We start from the raw sequence: 19,858 nt of genomic DNA, 5'->3' as shown, positions 1-19,858 counted from the left end.
AACTTTCTTTGTACAGTGGTACCTCGAGTTAAGTACTTAATTCGTTCCGTAGGTCTGTTCTTCACCTGAAGCACCACTTTAGCTAATGGGGCCTCACGCTGCTGCTGTGCCGCCGGAGCACGATTTCTGTTCTCATCCTGAAGCAAAGTTCTTAACCCGAGGTACTATTTCTGGGTTAGTGAAGTCTGTAACCTGAAGCGTATGTAACCCAAGGTACCACTGTACTAGATAGTTCCTATCTTTCATCAATCTTGATTGATCAAATAATAATTATCTTAATACATTCTGGCCTTTATAAATACACATTACCAGGGCCTCAACAACTAATCTAAGATGCTAAAACAATCAAATTCAGAAGCATACCCTTTGTTCCAAGTACTCATAAGAGTTGCAGAACAACATTATAGAAAACTGTGATGCCAATAAATTGACTAGTCAAATACTGTTGTCAGTTAATTCTTGTCAAATGAACACCAAAGCCAAGAATGCTCTCCCAAGAATGCTCTCCCTATGGCTTCCCTTTTAATTGCAGCATATTCTGTAAAGCGGAAGTGACCACTCTTCTTAGATGGAGCCACTGTCTTGTCAAACTATGACATTATACAAGCAGGACAATGATTTTCAGTTTTTAAAGGTAATGTGACAAAAGCATCAGAACTTGTTTTAAATTACTGCAAGCGACTATGCCGAATCTGTCTACTTTACAGCCCAATCCTATGCACGTTGAGTAAGAAACGAGTACCACTTTATTCAATGGGCCCGTTTCCATCAATTGGTAGAGCACAAGACTCTTAAATCCCAGGTCCACGGGTTCGAGTCCCATGCCGGGCAAAAGATTGCATCGCAGGGGGGTGGGCTAGATGACCCTTAGGTTCTCTTCCAAGTTGCAGCGCGTCTCGTGGACCACAGCCTTAAACCCAAGCGTGATCCTGACATAAACAGCTTGGAAGGGCCGCAACCTTTCTCCCAAGCAGAGCACAGGGATCAAGGCTGGCACCGTAAACCCAAAAGGAGAGCATGATGGCAGCTGTGGCAATGGAAACCCACACAACTGATGCGCGGGGGAAATGGAAATGCACACACCCCTTTCCCCACCCCCATCCCAGCAAACCAGATGAGAAAAGCAAGTGACTAAGAATGGCCTTTCCCCCTTCTTTTTGTAGAGAAAGGATCCCCACGGCGACGCGAACCTTTGTTCCCCACTGTGACTGCGGGGCTGGCTTTGCTGCTGCTGGACCTTTGCTCCCTGCTGAAGGGAAGAGGCGGCTGCCACTGGGTCACTTTCCTCTTCCAGGAAGGGGGCTGCGCTTCTTCTTCCGAGCCGCTGCTGCTGCTGACGCCGACGGCAGAGGGGGCGAGCGGGGGGTCCGACCTGATCCTTTTCCTGGGGGCGTCAGACCCCGTACTCATGCTTGGGGGGAGCAGCACCCGCCCTCCGACCCTCCTCCGCTCGCCTCACACGCCCCGGTGGAAGTGGGGGACGACGACAGGGTCACCACCGGGGGGAAAGCGGGCCCGGGGGCGGCGAAGGGGCTCCTTGAGGGGGAAAGGCGACGGAGAAAGTTCCCTTCCACATTCTCCCGGCTGAGGGGAGCGAGGCGGCCACACGCACGCACGCACGCCGGCCCTCCTAGCCGTTGTGAGGGCTTCTTATGCCGCTCGAGGTTCCGCACCGCTTCTCTCCCTCAACCCCCAACGACCCCCCGCCTCTCTCGGACACGCTCCCCAAGCTGAGGGACCAGCCTTCGTCGACGGCCTCCCTCTCCGCCCGCCGCTTCCCGTTTCCCGGCCGAGCCGGAAAGCAAGAGAGCGCCGCCGTCGCAAAGCGGAAGTGGAGACGCGCGCGAAGCAGCCTCGCGCGCCGGCGTCGCGGAGTCGTTTTACGGCAGCCGCGGCCTTGGCGCTGAGGAGGTCGTCGTGCTCTCCTTTCCCGCGCCGGCCTTGAGGGAGGAAGGAAAGAGCGAGCGAGCGGGCGCCGAGGGAAAAACGTCCATTAGCCGCCGCTGCTGAGCACGAGGAGGGGGAGGGGAGAGGGCTGCTGAAGCCCCCCCGGCAAAAGTTCGTCCTCCATGGAAGGGGGAGCCGGGAACTCGAAGGGCTCCGGGCTCGGCGGCCTCTTCGGCGGCGCGGCGATGGGTGGGCCCGGCTATTCCCACGCGGACCTGGCCGGAGTCCCTCGTGAGTATTTGGCGCGGGGAGCTTCGTCATTCGTTTCGGGCGTCGGGTTTGGGGTGACCTGTTTTATTCATCCCTCTTTTATAACAAGTGATGCGGGGGGGGGGGAATAAAATGATGATGGCGATACATTGGCAGGATTATTGTAATAACCTGCAGTTTTATAATAGTACATATTTAAAGTAGATGAGTAAATGAGCAAATTAAGTTAATTTGCATATGCAGAAGATAATAAAAATAAATTTAAGGAACCGCAGAAAGAAGGGGAAGGAAGTCAGGCTTTGAAATGTTAAAATCAGTGAAATGTATAAACCTGAAAAGTACAAATGAAATTTTAAAATAATAACAACCAGCTTTGACCATAGAATACAATCAAATAAAAGACTTAAAACTGACCGATGTGGCGGCGTGGAATTCTACCTTGAAAGCGTGGGAAGAATATCACATAGGATTGAACAGAAAGCTGGTGCTCTTTCTTGGAACTTGTATTAGAGCCTCTCTTTTATTTTCCCTACTGTGCAGTTTTGTACATTTTAAAGCAAAGGAAGTCTGTGTGGGAGGGATGAAGGTGCTGGCAGGCAGGTTTGTGGGGCTGCAGCTCATAAAAGTTGTGAAGGAGGGAAAACAGCTTATCTCTTCCAGGTGTATTTTCAAGGTCATGGAATGGTAGAGTTGGAAGGGGTCACAAGGGTCATCTAGTCCAACCCACTGCAATGCAGTGATCTTATGCCCAATGTGGGGCTTAAACCCATGGCCCTGAGATTGAATCTCATTCTCTACTGACTGAGCTATCCCTGTCCTTTAAGCATCTGTGGTGTTTCTACCAGGCATGAGGCTGAAAGTGGTCCCTGTTTTAACTTGGGTTTGCCAGCATGATCAAATGCCTCCTTTCTTAACATGAGGCATACCAGTTTTAAGGCCTTGACACAGTGAATGGTCTGAATAACTTTTGAGCATTTCAGAAAAAGTATGTATTCCTGATTTTCCTGATGTATTTCTGCATGTGGCTTTTCTACTCTGTTGTAAGTAGAGTTTCAAGGTGATAGTTCTACATTAACAGACAGATTTCTTAAGTGTGGCTACTTAGCCTGAAACTCATGTACAGTGGTACCTCGCAAGACGAATGCCTCACAAGACAGAAAACTTGCAAAACGAAAGGGTTTTTGGTTTTTTGAGTTGCTTCGCAAGACGATTTTCCCTATGGGCTTGCTTCGCAAGACGGAAACGTCTTGCAAGTTTGTTTCCTTTTTCTTAAAACCGTTAATACAGTTGCGACTTGACTTCGAGGAGCAACTCATAGCACGCAGTGTGGTAGCCTTTTTTGAGGTTTTTGAAGACTTTGGTATTTTTGAAGCTTTCCCAAAACTTTTCCGACACCGTGCTTCGCAAGACGAAAAAAACCGCAAGACGAAAAAACTCGTGGAACGAATTAATTTCGTCTTGCGAGGCACCACTGTACTGGCTTTTCTCTCCTTTCATTCTCCACACTGCTCTCTTCTGTACTAATCAGCTTCATAGGACAGACATGGCTCACACTATGAATATTATTGCATTGAGTAGGGATTGCTTGGTAGACACAAGCTAAGCATGTCTCACCTTGACTTAGCAAGAACGCAGCTGCTTTACTTCTCTCTGGTCCTTTATTTGCTGCTGCATTGCCAAGGATTGGTGTGTTGTCTGAATCAGCTCATGTTTTTTCTGGAAGAGCTCACGATAGTTCTAAGCCAGTCTGGCTTAGCATTTCGTGCAACCCAGGCCACAATGTACATTTGAAAGTTAACACTGTTTTAATTTTTCATCTTTTTCTTTCTTAGCCCTTTACCGTCATATGAACTTTTACATCTAGTTATACTGAAATTTATCTTCTGTTTTCTGTTTTATTTTTTTGCAGTGACTGGAATGAATCCTTTGTCTCCATATTTAAATGTAGATCCCAGATACCTTATACAGGTGAGATGTAAATGCTTGTTCAAATTATATTACTATATAGTTACAATTGATTGCTAAATGTTCATTTAAGAAATTTATGTAAAGGTTACAAGTATATGTATGTAACATAAAGGTAAAGGGACGTGGGTGGCGCTGTGGTCTAAGCCACTGAGCCTCTTGGGCTTGCCAATCAAAAGGCTGGCAGTTCAAATCTGCTCAACAGGGTGAGTTCCTGTTGCTGTGTCCCAGCTTCTGCCAACTTAGCAGTTTAAAAGCACACCAGGGCAAGTAGATAAATAGGTACTGCTGCAGCGGGAATGTAAATGGCATTTCCGGGCGCTCTGGCACTTGTCACAGTCCTCTGTGTGCCAGTAGTGGTTTAGTCACATGACCCGGAAAGCTGCGGAAAAACACCACCTCCCTCAGCCTGAAAGCTAGATGATCGCCGCAACCCCATAGTCACCTTTGACTGGATTTAACCATCTATGGGTCTTTACCTTTTTACCTATACACTTGCGTTACGTAACCCTCTGGTTACATAAACTTCAGGATGTGAACGCAGCAAACCCGGAAATATTTGTCCGGATTTCGCCACATGCGCAGAAGCGCTCTGTCGTGCCGCACACATGCGCAGAACAGTCACCTCCAGTAGTGAACACCTCGGAATCCAACCGGAGCTCTGGAATGGATCCCGTCCACAACCAGAGGTATCATTGTACGTGTGTAAGTAGATGTTGGCCCAGTTTGCCATGGTTAGCCATGGAAGGTTAAACCACAAAAATAGTTAACAAAGTAGAAAAAGAAAAAAACAAACCCCTTCCAGTCATATGAATACAAATTCAAAAATAAAAAAGTGACAAAAAAAGAAAAATACAAAAATACATCACAAACAATTAAAAACATTTAAAAACAAATTCATTATTTTCAAATCCTCAACTGCCATTGCCTTCTTTCTTTGACCTCCTCCTCCTCCCTTTCTTTGTATCCTAGTTATTAATTATCCCAGCAAATTCTTTCCATATTTCATAATATTCTGTCATTACATTGCCCTAAACTGTTTTAATCTTATCTTTCTATAATAAAATAAACCTTAAAGCTTAAAACTTAAATCTTATCCTTACCAACTTCTCATAACCATAATATTCTTTCATAATTCTTTAAACATCTTTACTAAAGCCAAGTAATTTCATTCCAACATTTTTCTAACATTCATCAATTTTATAAAACAGTTCTAATGGTAAAGAAAAGAGATACAAACAGGTCCAATCGTCATCCAACGTCCCTTCCTCCTGGTTCCGGGTTTTGTCAGTCCTTATTATCCCGTCGATCTAGCCCATTAACCTGGCAACCTTATATCCGAGGCCCTCAAGTCTCTTCCATGTCCCTTCCGCAGCTCTTCTTCATATTTGTAACTGTATTTTCCCTTGTCTCCTGCTCGTGGTAACTCCAGCTTGGCAATGTTTTTAGCCCTTCTCGACAGATCAGCTCCTTTTCCATATTCAACACTGAATTCCATATGATATTTAAAAGCATGTGTCAAAGGCCCTCCAAAATTAAGAGCCCCCACAATCCCAAACATCTCACGGCCCATTGCCAGATTTGAAAAGTCCAAACATCCCAGCATAGGGGGGTCAATCCAGCCCCCCATTTCCAAGCCAAACCAAACTTTTTCTTTCCAAATCTGGCTTTTTCCAAGTTCATTTGTCAAATCCGAAAACTCATATTCCTGTTGGGCCTGTTCTGTCAGGACACACTCCTGATTTAATTCCTGAGCGCGCTCCACATATTTCCCCACTGTCTGTTCAAAATTTCCCACTGCCTGTTCAAAATTTCTAGTCGAAGTCGCCATCCAATTCACCTTCTCATGTAACTGTTCCAGTAGGGCATTTGTTTTATAGAAAGCACACAACAAAGCTTCTGAGTACATTGTCCTGCAAGGTCAAATGCCTGTTCCCACGATTGTAATCTGTAACAGCTGCCGGCTCCTTGGAGTTGGTTACAGTTTCACAGTCTCCCTCTAGGGGGGAAACTTCTATTTGTTCTTACAACAAAGTTTCCCTTTTTGAGATACTTTGTCAATATTTGTTCCTTTAAAATGCGAAGGGAAACAGTGGAATCACTATGTTTCTCTTCTTTTAGCTATCTGTCAAAAACGCTTGTCTCTGGTCAATGAACTTCAAACGTCAGTCCTGACACCCCTCTCCAGGATCAGGACGGAGGAAAGTTACTTTACTTTAAACTCACTTTAAACAGTCCGAAAAAGATCCCCCCCCCCTTCTCCTGCTGTCGAAGGGGGGGTTCCACAATTTTAAATGATGAAATCCAATCCTTTAAAAGCGATTTTCTGAGCTCTAGTTTACGTTGTCTTTGCTTTATTCTGTTTACAAAAGAACGGAAGACTGACTTCCTGTTTAGACCTTCCCGTTCCGTACCGAATTAAAATAGGTTTTTAAGATCTAATTCTTTTCTCTCGCAAGTCCTTATTTAATGTCCAGTTGTTCAAAGTCTAAGTACTCACGGGTGCTTATTTTAAAGTCCAAATTGTCCCAGGAAAAAGGCAGCGCTCTCCTGCAACAGCTATGCTGCTTCGCTCCACGGAAATAGCAGTTGACTCACAGCACCGCGCCACTTCCCCCTCTTCACTTCGGAGTCCGTTAGTGGGTTCCTTAGCGAGATGGGCGGGGCGCTAAGGGTGCCCGCCGAGTCCCATGGTCACAGGCTTCATCCGCCTGTGATTTTTAAGTGGGTCCCCGCTTCGCCGTAGCGGTAAAGACCCGTTTCCCGTGGAGCTGGTCCCTCCAGTTCAGCCACCCCGGAAGTCCAGTTCCAAAAAGATTTTGACCAGTTTCCTCATCAAGCGCTCCAAATTGAGGACAGGTCCTCTCATATTTCAGTAAATGAATATGGATAAATGGATAAACCTTAACAGAAGAGTTAAGGTTCTCTGTTAATTTTATTCATAGAAGATCAAGTCAGTGGGCAGTGTGAAGTGGCCCATTTTCAAACAGCACCAAACAGTTCAGAAAGATAAATATATATAGATGTTTAGCCCTTCTTAAGCATGCACCACCCACTCTTAAAAGCTAGAAGATAAGTTGGGAGCTTCCTTTCACAGGGTTCAAACACGCAGTGTCCACTTAGTGTTCAATTGCCTCTTTGCCATGCTTGCTCTTATCAATCTACAGCCACCCAGTCCCAGCTTCTTGCAGCTTCTAGGTCTGTAGGCTAGTATGGGCAGAAACTAAGTGTGAATTCTCTCTAATCTGGGAACCAGTGATACAGAGTTTTGTTTCTAAACTCCAGTGGTGGTCAGCTGTCTTTGTCATCTCCATGTCTGTGACAGTGTTACACTGCTGGAAGATAAAAGTACTGTCCATGTTAGCTGTCTGTCAGCTCCTCTGTTCTGGAGGCAGCTGATACCAGTGGGGGGCAGTATTGTGCTTCTTTGAGAGTGTGCTAAGCAGTCAATATCCTGCTCAGTGCTAGACTAGAAGCTTACACACATGATCAACATGCAATGGCTTGAATTTCTGTGGTAGATTTATTTACCATGTATTATTCTCTTATGGACCTTGTTATCTAATCTTTCATTTGAGCACTTGATTAGCTCAGAGATAGCAAGGCTCCTTATTTTTCTCTGAATGTATTGCACCTGTTTTTATAAAGCAAATGAGTTTTTAGCCACAAATGTAATTTAAAAGGATATTTCCATTTCAGGACACAGATGAATTCATTTTACCCACTGGAGCTAGCAAAACTAGGGGCAGGTTTGAGCTGGCATTCTTTACGATTGGAGGATGCTGCATGACAGGTATGGGTAAGATTTAATTTATATTGTGATACTGTTCTGTTTTAAAATGGATAGAATTTGTATGTGTGGGGGTGAGTGTAGCGTATAAAAATATATTTGTAATGTATCAAATTTAGCCAAGTCTCCAGTGACATACTTCTTGTCTAAAACAAACTTGAGTGCATTATAGTAGCAAATTCTAGAGGGGTAGTGTGTTACTCTTTTGTAGCAAATGCAATAGTCTTGCGGCACAACAGAACAGAGTCTTCTAGCACCACTGAGAGTGTCAATGATTTACACTGTTTTCACGGTGCATTGATTTCCAGACCCTGTGATCTAGGTTGTATCTCTCCCCCATTTCCACTGTTGATACTTTGTAAGCTTTGGGCAATTTATTATTTTTCAAACAACATTCCCTTTGAAGGCTTTTCTGGACATAATCATCAAATTGTAACAACAGTTGCAAGGCCTTCATTGCCAAAAATGAACGATGGAACATTTGAGTGAAGGTTTGGGATGTTTTAGACTGTTGTTGATTTCCTAAATTTCAGCGGTAGTCAGCTGTCCGTGTCATTACCGTGCCTGACAGTGTTACACTGCTGGGAGATGAAAATATTGTCCAGTCTGGCTGTCATTGTCACCGTTCTGGAGGCATTTTGGCAGCAGGGTGGGGCAGTGCTGTGCTTCTCTGAGAGTGTGCTAAGCAGTTAATATCCTGCTCAGCACTAGAATGGGAGCATACACATCAGCTGTCTATAATGGCATTCATGTCTGCAGTATAGTATATGCTGTTTAAAAATGGCATTTGTGTTTTTTCTGAACATACAAACTTTGCAGTTTTATAACAGGTTATCGAAGATTCTATGCATAGACTAATAGATATTTTTTGCTGATGTGGCATGATTTGGTATTTTTCCATCTCACTTTCCTACATCTTCTAGGGGCTGTTTATTTTCCCCCACCCCAAGGTAGAGAATACAGTAGGTAATTGCTATGGGGTGTGATGGTACAGGAAGAGAGAACATAAGAACAAAAAATAAAGAGCAAAGAAGGATTGGGCAAGTGACTCACGCAGGCCACATTCACTATTTTGCCTGTAAAATGTAAATTGCCTTCAATAATACAACATATGCCTGTTATATCTGCTTCAGTAGAAGCGTACCATTATTATAGTTTATTTTTCCGTAGACTGCATGTTTAATTGGTGAGCTGTTTTAATCCTTACTGGAATGTGTGTTCAGTTTTCATTTCCTGTGGTTAATCCTGATGTCCTGCCTTTTAGGAGCTGCATTTGGTGCTCTAAATGGCCTGCGACTGGGCTTGAAGGAGACACAGAGCATGGCTTGGTCTAAACCTAGAAATGTACAGTAAGTACATAATTCCAGATACTTTTCAGCTTTCAAGGGTTGCTCATTTTTCATTTTGTTTTCAGAAGAATTCATAAGTATTCATGGTCTTACAGCCTTCCAGATACTTATTTGCTTGCTTGCCTTGAATTTTGACTTCCTATAAGTGTAAGTGAGATATCATTAAATTGGCCTTTAGTGCAGTCAGGATAAAATTACACTTCTGTGTAAGTCTTAACTTATAAAGCCTTTTGTGCCCATAAAGCTAAAGGACTAAATACCAAATCTGGGGTGTTTTAGTATTCCTGACAGCGGATTGTCACTGCCCTGAGTTGTGTGAGAAGTCTTGAATTAGGATGAGCTCAACGTGTGGTGGTGATCACTTCATTAATTTTAAAAAGAAAGCAATTGAGTTATTTCTGAGGAAAACCTTTTTGTTCTCTTTCTATCCCCTCCTATCAATTTGTGCATGCTTACATTATTAATTAATTAATTAATTAATTATTGAATTTATATACCGCCCTATACCCGGAGGTCTCAAGGTGGTTCAGAGAAAAGATCAACTTAAAGAACACTATATATATATATATATATATATATATATATATACACACACACACACACACACACACACACAGTAATCAAAATAAAAACCCAATAACACACACTCGCCCCACCAAAAAAGAGCCACATTTTAAAAGGGCATAGGATGTCAGTACATGCACATATTCACTTAGTTTCTATAAGCTTTTCTTTCAAATGAGATTTCTTGTTCTTTCAGAGAAATCTTGGCCAAAAACAAATTATGCTGGACATAGAAGATTCAGATGCATGATCCTATGGCATTTTTAAAAAATGTATATTGAACAGATTGTTATGTAGAAAGATAGCAATCATTAAATCCTTTAGACCAGCAGGTGGCAGCAAACTAATATTAATGCTCTACTGGACCTTCAGGAAGATATGCTGAAGGTCAATTATCCCAGTCACTCCATTCTTAGCAGTTGCAAGGATAAATATTCTCCACAAAATGTGGCTCATATGTGGCCCTCATTTGTAAAACTGTTTTAAAGGAAAACTATAACAATATCTATAAGATTTATGTATAATCCTTTAATTATTCATCTGTTAGTACTTCTTATTAACATTTTCTAGAACAATGGGGGTACAGAAACTGTTAACATTTTGGTGCATGATCCCAGATGAAACACATACCTTCAGAAATTATTTATTTATTTATTTATTTATTTATATACTGCAACATTGTCACAGAACTAGTGAAGATAGGTTTCGGAAAAATGGCAAGTGTATCCTACACAATAGGGAAGTTATATGTTCTCTAAACTTTGATAACCCAACTGCCTCTCAGAATCCATGACATACCCTTTTCCTCGAATCATCAGCATTTCCCTTCTGATTCTTTGTGATTCTCAGCTCTGTGGAACTGCTGCTGCTATTGGTCTGCCTCCTATAGCATCCATACTGGATATAACTGTTGCCTCCCATGTTTCTTCCGTTTACCTCAGTTATAGCAATATTCATTGCTCAGACATCTTAACTCCAGATTCTGTTAAAGTATGGTGGATTAAAAAAGGACACCTTGGCCTGCATTAACGCAATTGGCAGCCCACATTACCTGAATGATCAGTTGAAGTATATTCTTCCATAGGCTCTCACTAGTCCAAAAAATAAGGCTCTGTGAGAGTATTCAAGCTACAATGACTATACAGGTATGTAGCTCGCATCTTAGGTTGGGGTTACGTTCCTGGCCATTGTGTGTATAAGCAAAATCTCATAAAGCCAGGATCCCATGGAACCAGGGCCTCTGCAAGGTGGAGGTCTGCTTGCCTGGCTATGGGGAAGTGGCACAAGGGCTCTGACAAGGTCCCAGGGCCCAGTAAGCGCTTGCCCAGCTTTGGGAAGGAGGAGGGAGAGCTCTAGGACCCTTCCAGAGCCATAGCACCGCCTTCCCAAAGCCTGACGCCTTGCTTACCTGACTTTGGGAAGGAGGCGGAGGACTGCTCCACCTTCCCAAAGCCCGGTAAGCCCACAATTGAAGCTTTGCGCAAGAATGTGGGGAGAATAAATAAATAAAGTGTGTTTCCTTTGTGCTCCATTTATTATTCCCCCTCCCCTTCCACTCAAAGCTGCAATTGCATAAGTAAAATAAATGTAAGATGTAAGTCACCTGTACAGCATTTGCTACTATGAGTTAATGAACCATCAATTTTATAGCAAGTAGTCCTGAATCTCCTGGATTAGTAGAACCATAATAAAGAAACAGGAGGGAAATTGGCATGGGTGTTCATTCAGCACATGTGTGTGCAAGTACTAGCAGGTAGGCAGGATTGTAATAAGCAAATTATATGGCAGTTCTGCTTGGGCAGGAGCTTGCACAGTGGGAAGAACATCTTTCGATTTAGTTTCACTTTTCTTGCTCTCTGTAAGGTGCACAGCATGCTGTGAGCAGATGACACCTTGCACGCTCTGAAAGGTACCTTTGTCTCCCGTTCATCATTTGTCCCTAGGTTCCAGCAGTAGTCAGCTGTCTGGGTCAGTATCATGCCTGTGACGGTGTTACACTGCTGGGAGATAAAAGTACTGCCTGTTTTATCTGTCTGTCACTGTCTCTGTTCTGGAGGCAGCTGACACCAGTGTGGGGCAATACTGTGCTTCTCTGAGAGTGTGCTGAGCAGTTAACATTCTACTCAGCACTAGTCTGGGAGCATACACACTTGTTCAGCATGTGATTTTAATTTCTATGGTAGAGGATGTTTGACCTTTTCCCCCCTTTGTTTTTATAAAGTTTATAAGAAGTGATATTTAAGGATGTCCAAATTAAAATGTGTATAATTTAGCACTTGGATTTTTGCATGCTTAACGATCTTCCAAAGGACAAACTCCTTAATGCAATCTAAACTATTTAGGTAGTCTTGGTATAATGTCTTCTAATAGCAAACTCTCTTGTTGAGTGCTGACAGAACTGTAGCCAAATCCAGGCTAATGTAGGAGCATCAGCATATTCAGGGGAACTCCCAAGGCTTGCAGAGGTAGGAAAAATGAACAAGAGCACTCCACACTGCACTGTGATCTAATTCTTAAAATATGTAGAGTAGTGTACTGGTAAAAATTGGTAATCTAGAATTGGCTCAGTTAACATGGTTGCCTTTGATGAAAGCACTTTTCTTTAGAATGTAAAAAAATCAGCCTTGCATTTCGATTTAAAGAATTGCTTGATGAATATATTCAAATCAATTGTCTATCTTGGAGGGGAAAATTATCTAGCTTCAACAGGCTCCCAAAGCTGTTTTCTAAATTCAAGCCATAGCTGAAGGAGGGGGGGGGGGGATTGAATTATTAATGCACTGTAATGCATCTTTAGTAGCTACCTATGCATAGAAATACTTCTTCATTCCTAGGCAGCAGTCACCCCATTCAGAATTTTCAGTCGTGATTTCAGATTCACCCAAATATGGTTGCTTCTGGAATCGTGTTCTAATGACCATTTAATTGATATAGTAGAACTAAGAGAAATGTCTATATAAACATGTGCTTTTGGTAGTTCATTTAGTTTGTGTCCCATGGAATCTGTTCATAAGCTTCAGTTATTCAGACTAATTAATGGGGCAGAAATGATTATATTATGCTTCATAGCCCCAATACAGTGCTCTTCATGCCACAAGGCAAAGCGCTTCTGAAACTGAGGGACTTCCAGAGGCTGTTTTTGAATTAGGTACAAGGCTCTGTTATTTAAAGGGATGGGGCAATAAAAAGAAAATTCACTGTGGGTATGATCAAGCCATTATGCACACCTTAACTAATTATTTGGATCACAGTCCATGTTTTGTGCACTTGCTTTCTCCAGAACCTGAAACATGCTAAGTATGTTGGCCTACAGAAAAATCTGTGGATCTACTTCTTTAAAAAAGAAGTGAACAATTAATCTTTTAGCTAGGATGCTTATGGGGGGGGGGGACCTGGAAAAAATATTGCATAACACTGAGCTCCAAATTTGCATTTGAGTTACATAAACGTTTTAACTCACCTTGGCATGTAGTGCCACCTGCCTTAAAGCAGAGCAGATTTGTTCAAAAATGCAAATGAATTTAACTTGTCCTTTCAAGTTAGGTTTCTGTAGTAAAACCTGTATTGCTGGTGTGCTAGAGATCAAACGTTTGTGCAGCATTTGATTTCTCCAGGTAGAACAAGTTTCATTTAAGCTTTCCCTTTTTCACTCTTGCCTTATGAAATGCATGGACAGAAGGCGTGAGCAGAAGAAGCTTAAGTTGTCTTTGGTTCTGTTTAGGCCTTGAAAACAATATAGCCTATGATAAAGCAGTACAGCTCAATCTCTTTCTCTCATTACTTCCTTGTAGGATTTTAAATATGGTGACAAGGCAAGGGGCATTATGGGCCAACACTCTTGGATCTCTAGGTAAGTAAGTTTGTTGTGTAAATCAAATCTACATGGGAAATGTCAGTATCATTCTTTGTAACTCAGTTGAATTTTTCAGTAATCCTGGAAGTCTACTAGAATTAGAATGGAAGTTTTGTCAAGGATTCTGGCTTCTTCGGGTTTGGAAAGTCATTGCACTGCATTGCAAAGCCTAAAATGAATCTAGGGCCTGCTGACTAGGGGTGCTTGCCTTCCCTTAAATGAGATTTAGAGGCCTGAAAAATCTCCCTTCGTCACAGAAGACTCTGGCATCTTCAAGGATTCCCTCCCCACTTTCTGCCCGCCCCCATCAGCAGAGAAATCATGGAAAATTGCCATTTGAGCTCAAAGGTCCCAAAGTTCAAGATTCCACCCTTGCAAGTGATACATTAACAGACACTTCGCAGCTGTGTTTGTTTTCTTGAGTAACATTTCCTTGTTTGTCATAGTCCTTTACCCTGACCTGTCTAGTGACAAGTCTGCAAATATTTTAGAATTCAATTCCTTTCTGGGAAGAGAATCTTCAGTTGTGGGCTTTGGGATGGGTGGGTGAGTGTGGCTTCCTAACAAAAAGACAAATTCAACTGCCGTTCTTAGTTTCCAGTATGAGATTAGGAATGGTTTTATAGGATGTTTAAAAGTCACCCTTTTGAAATAGTGTGAAATAAGTTTTTCAGAAGTTATAGTGGACCCTAACCTGTTTCAACTGTGATGCTCTTTTATGTTCAGTATTTGTAAAACATTGCAGGTCTGCTCATTTGGGTTTGCTGCTGACCACCCTTCTATAATACAACTGAATAATGTTGATGGTGCTTTTCAAAGGCCCCAATTGATTGATATTTGCATTTGGCACTTGTGTAGAACTATTCAGCTGATCCAGTTGAAACACTTTAGTAGCAAGTTACCTTTCCCTTCAGAAGCTTCTGTACTTTCATGTCCCCTGGATCTACACATTCTGCCATTTCCTTACATTACAGGGCTGCATTTTGCGTCTCTGATTAACTTACCTCCTCATTTCATCATCCAAAGTTAACTAAGTTTACAGAAAGGTTTTATGCCCTCTTCTCCCCATTGACATCGCTCTGCACACGTCCATACCCTGAAAAGCCTCTCTGGATGGCCAATGGGCACTGCTGAACAACACGGAATGGCACTACTGGGGATGAGAGGGTAATGGGAATCTTTCCTTCATTGGTCTTAAGTCAACTTCCTTAAAATGCAAGCTCAGTTTTGGGCACTTTCCCCAAGAGAGAATGATATTGAGACCAGAATCTTACTGGGTTGTACTGTGTTGGACATGTGCTGCTGCTGTTGTTGTTGTGTGTTTGTGTTCTCACTGTCGACTTTAATTCAATTCCAGCACTGCTGTATAGCGCATTTGGAGTCATAATTGAAAAAACTCGAGGTGCAGAAGATGATCTGAACACAGTTGCTGCTGGGACCATGACAGGCATGCTGTATAAAAGCACAGGTACGCTGGCAAAATTACCTTTATTCATTTTGGTTCTGCGTACATGAGTTGTGTCAAAAGTAAGCTTATCTGTTCTGTGTGTGCTTAATGTCATGTTTACTGACTTGCGATTATATATTCTTAAGAACAAGGCATGAGCCATGTGAAAACTCAGTTTCCCTTTTCCATATGCATTAAACCTTTGTCTGAAATCCTAATACAAGGGCTCTGCCTTTAATGAGTTCTGCCTTCTGATTAATGGTGATAGAAACTGTTAATCCAGAGCTAAAAGAAACAAACAGTTCCTAAAATAGAAATTGGGGGTAAATATGAGAGAATGCTTTGCTTTGTGTGGTAATATTGAGGGTTTTTAAAAAATAAGGCAATTTGTCTTACTGTGATAAGAGAAGACAGAATAAATTTAAATGTGGCAAATGTTCTAAATATAGACTTTAGCTTTTTGGTGTTGTGGTAACAGCAGATTACCCAAGTAATTGAGCTGCACAGTGCATATAGTCTGAGAAATGCATTGACAATGAAAATGACACCAGAATTTGGTCATGAAACTCCATAACAGTTCTCTGGCAGTTAGCTATAGTTCATCCAGAAACAGTAAGGATTAGTGTAAAAAAAGACATCCTACAATTTTAGCCCGACAGGACCGCACTATATGTAAGATGATTCAGACTGTAGCTGGAAAACATCACTGATAAATGATATTTGAAACACAAAAAAACTCTATGCTTCCCCTAGGAACAAAGGAAGGGTTGGGCAGCCTTAGGTTACATACCTCAGAACCCAATGCAAAAATGTATTCCAAATTCTCAAGTGGAAACAAATATGTTAAGAGACATTTGTGCTGGCATAATAGATCTGCTCTGCGTGCAACAGTTACAGACAACAAAAGAGCTGAAGAAACTAGGCCATGGTTTTTTACACAGATTTTAACACACTGGAAGCAGTAAATAGGAAACCAGTTTATCAATTGTAGAGCAGGCTCCTTTTTAAAAAGTCTGTCCATCTTTTCTAGCTAGAAATATTTACCTGAACTTCTACCTACTACAGCTGTAATAGATCACTCTCCAGGTCCAGCCTGGTCCAACATTATCATAAGCAATAAAGCTATTTGTTCTATTTGTTTCAACATTAGTTAACTTTCAGGGCTCCTCCCAATTTTAAATGGCAGATTTATGTTATTGACACATGCTACTGCAATTCTAAAAGCAAGTCTTATCTTAGCAAAGTGCCATTAGATTAAATATGACTAGTATCGGAAAACCAATTGAAATTAGTGATACATTAGCGAAAAACATGAAAAAGATCTGTCATCATTTTTGAGTGCCAAAAGTACATGCATCTATAGAAAGGAAAAAATGTATTCAAATCTTGGTTTGTGCTTATTAAAAAGTTGGCCACTTTGGTTGTATTTCTATGAACAGTCTTTGCTTTTTCCACTTAATAGTTGCTGCCAGTTGCCTTCTGCTTGCTGTATAAATTAAACTCGAAGTTAGAGTGGCAGCAGGATTTGGAAGGGTGTGTGGGTGTATTTCAGAAACTAACTCCCCTGGTTTGGAAAATGAGGCATTAAAGCTGAGCAGCCCTCTTTGTCTCCATTCTCCCCCAAAAGATTGAACTGGGAAACCTGGGAAGCTACTTCCCATGCAGCAATAGATTCTTTCAAGTATGCTTAGGAAAGTTCAGGAGCATCAAGATTTAAAGCTGAGACGTGCAGTTTGCAGAAGCCTATACCAGCAGAGACAGTTGGTGTATCTGAGCTTTCTTACTATAACTCAAAGCTCTTTCTGAGAATTCTGAAGGAGAACTTGGAGAAGGAAAGCTAATTATGAGGGAATCCCAACGGAAATTAAATCATCACTACTTGGAAAATATATTTGTGGAACCAGAATGTGTGGTGCTTTATAACCATGCCTGTATAATTGGAGATCTAATGAAATAGTTTGTATTGGTGGCATTATTCTGGATATATGCAGGCTAAATAGAAACAAGCAATGGCACAGGAACCAGCTAGGTTGGGTTTAACGGAGGTATATGGAAACGTCTAGGTTTTTGGAGTTTGATAGCCCTGCCCAGCAATTGTTCTTTTATTTTAGAAAGTGTCTGACATGCTTGGAGCTTTCATCAGGCTTGAAACTGGGTGTTTTTAGCTTTCTCACCTCTTCATCAGTGGAAATGGCATGATTTGTATTGAAAACCATTTGGTTCTATTCACATAGAGTGGGTCCCACCATTGTCAAGAGTACTGTCCCAATATATTATAAATTTAATACATGCTGCACCTGTAGGCTAGAATGACCTGTTTACTAGAACCATCAGAAAACACAGCACTTTTTACATTTTTACACAAAATGTTTTACATTGGAAGGCTGATTTATGTAACAAAAACTACCATGAAATAAGAGCAGATGGCATGCCACCCACACCTGGTATGAAATGCAGAGGTTTGTGACTTTGCATTTATTTTATTTTTAGCAATCCCATGATTTGGAGGGGGGGATTTCCAATGGCAATCAGGAAGCTGTCTCTGTGGAGGTCCCCTATTATGGCAGAAGTTGGTACTGGATAGGCCTTCCCAATTGGCAGGCTCTGTAAGTGTCTGCTTTCAAATATTGCAGCCTGCAACTCTTTTAAGTCATGTTTTGACATTCTCCTATCTCAACATGTGTATGTAAGAGAAAGATAATGACAGCTGCTTGTTTTGGGGGAATTCAGTAAAGTGACTTGCTATCCAAGGCTAGCAGAATTGACTTCAGAAGAGGGACAGGAGTACATTCGCCTATCACTTAGCAAGCAGAACTGAAAAGGGTCAGGAGAGTTCCAAGCCCTGTTATTCAAAAGGCACTCTTCTTTTTGCCAAACTTGCTTTTTAAAAAAAAAAAAAACACCACATATTCACCTTGATGTGAATATTTTCAGGCAGGAAAGGCAAACACTGCCAGCTGTGCAAATGCAAACTGAATTTCACACAAGTGACTTGGTTGTACGTTGGTGCTTAGTTCTGCTGTTCTCCTTTGGGGTGTTCCATAGCTGGGTATTGGACAACTACATTCCAGTGCAAAGGGTTTCATTGCAGGGCTTTGCACATTATCAGAAAAAATGAGAATTGGTTTTCATCTCCATGAGCAAGTTCTACTGGTGTGTTACACCGGAATTAAGCCCAAACTAGATTAGCTTTTCCCCCTTTGTCCTGCTTGAAAATACAACTCTTAAAAGAGTCAAGACTGCATTAAGTGTTCTGTTGTAGTTCCTGAACTGCTTTTAGCTATATCACATATAAAGTCACGACACAAAAATCCTGTCACATAGCCCGTTGTAGGCTGTATATATAGATGGGATTTTCTCCCTGCTCAACATATTTTTTTATCTATCAGTGCAAAACGTAATGGCTTTGCTGCAAACTGCTTCTTTTCTAAGGCACTGGAAATGACAGTCCTCAGTAAAACGAATCTAAACCTATAGAAAGGGGATTCTGGTACCATAAAACTAGCTTTACACTAGCCACTAGTTAAGTATAATTTCCATAGTGGTAATGTTGGTAGTTTACTTTACCAAAAACAACCAAGGTTCTTAACAAATGTATCACGGCATAAGCTTTCATGGACTACACAGTCCATTAAAAAAAGTCTTTGAAGTGCCACGGAACTATTGTTTATGTTTTCATATATTCATATTCCAGCTAGGGCTGAAATTTAATATATTTGACCCTTTTCTGTATGTAAGTGGAATTGTTTTTTTCTTCTTCACACCTTATGTCATGAACCTAAATGTAGCAGTCATTGGGTCTGTGAGTTAAGACACTTAAAATTTCTACCAACTAATAAGTGGCTGAGCTTGTGAACCACTGTTTTAAGAAGTTGTTCCCATTGAGGTGTGTCAATATTTTCCAAAGCAACGGCAGTTTTTGTGATCTCTGGTACTGTGGTTTTACTTGTACAAATGTTCTAGTACGGCACAGCCCATGCGACTAAGCCCCTGAGATTTATTAGCTGATCTCTTTTCTTTACCGCCACTGTTTTCCACAGGTGGACTACGAGGGATAGCGAGAGGTGGCGTTGCAGGACTCATGCTCACTAGTCTCTATGCTCTCTACAACAACTGGGAGCACATGAAGGGCTCAGTGCAGAGGCAATCACTCTGAGCAGCATTGAGAACTGAGAATCTACACATGTAGTGCAATCAGACTTGAAACCTTTCAGTACAGCATGGAGCAGAATGGAAACAAAAACTAGAAAACCTCACTGTGACATGGTTATCAGAACTGGTCTATCCTTCCAGCTGCCAGATGGTAACGTGCTAGTATCTGTGAGGGTGTGATGAAGTTGTCAGCTGAAGATCTTGCTTTGGCAGCATGTTCACTTTTGCCTGGGCTAGTTATTTTACTTTACATAACCCATGTTAATTGTCCCGTGATGAGGTTTATGTACCTATACTGTTGCTTGATTTGGTTCTAATAAAAAGTTTTTGTCCCTACAGCTTTTGCCACTTCTTTAATCCTCTGTTGGCAATAGGCAACTTGTTTCTTGTAGCAGGTAACTGTGCCTCAGTACATTAGAGTGATTTTACAACTTGCACAATTCAATTCATTTGCTTTATAACTTCTGTTCTGAATTGTGTTGTGTCCAGTATTGGGGAACAAGATTCCACCTTCTACCTAAATTAATCTGCAGAGTGAGGTTCATTTGACAATGCTACCATAATCTAGTTTTCCTCTATAG

At 41.7% G+C, this 19,858-nt stretch overlaps 2 protein-coding genes across 3 annotated transcripts in view; one reads left to right on the top strand and one right to left on the bottom strand.

The window, feature by feature from the left end:
- PARG (poly(ADP-ribose) glycohydrolase) overlaps nt 1-1,776 on the bottom strand; it is a 70,178-nt gene extending 68,402 nt beyond the window's left edge. For both annotated transcript variants that reach the window (XM_081004911.1, XM_081004912.1), the window contains exon 1: nt 1,191-1,776. In XM_081004911.1, coding sequence (XP_080861037.1) covers nt 1,191-1,410 — 220 coding nt within the window. In that variant the 5' untranslated portion in view covers nt 1,411-1,776. The remainder of the gene's footprint in view (nt 1-1,190) is intronic.
- Nucleotides 1,777-1,916: 140 nt separating this feature from the next.
- LOC308476918 (mitochondrial import inner membrane translocase subunit Tim23) lies at nt 1,917-19,615 on the top strand. Its single transcript, XM_081005111.1, has 7 exons — nt 1,917-2,178; nt 4,067-4,125; nt 7,822-7,915; nt 9,177-9,261; nt 13,617-13,675; nt 15,036-15,146; nt 19,166-19,615. Exons 1-7 carry the CDS (start codon nt 2,070-2,072, stop codon nt 19,279-19,281), a joined length of 633 nt encoding a protein of 210 aa, XP_080861237.1. The 5' UTR covers nt 1,917-2,069; the 3' UTR covers nt 19,282-19,615.
- The last annotated feature ends 243 nt before the right edge of the window (nt 19,616-19,858 follow it).

The sequence above is a fragment of the Podarcis pityusensis genome (assembly GCF_964106645.2).
Source record: "Podarcis pityusensis genome assembly, chromosome: 5".
Taxonomy (NCBI): Eukaryota; Metazoa; Chordata; class Lepidosauria; order Squamata; family Lacertidae; genus Podarcis; species Podarcis pityusensis.
Note: the sequence above shows the minus strand (reverse complement) of the source record. Positions and strands in the feature narration are given on the sequence as shown.

Coding starts and splice junctions, on each gene's coding strand:
- LOC308476918 (XM_081005111.1), top strand. CDS start 2,070: ATGGAAGGGGGAGCCGGGAACTCGAAGGGCTCCGGGCTCGGCGGCCTC. Junction 13,676..15,035: donor CAACACTCTTGGATCTCTAG/GTAAGTAAGTTT, acceptor ATTCAATTCCAG/CACTGCTGTATAGCGCATTT. Junction 15,147..19,165: donor CATGCTGTATAAAAGCACAG/GTACGCTGGCAA, acceptor TGTTTTCCACAG/GTGGACTACGAGGGATAGCG.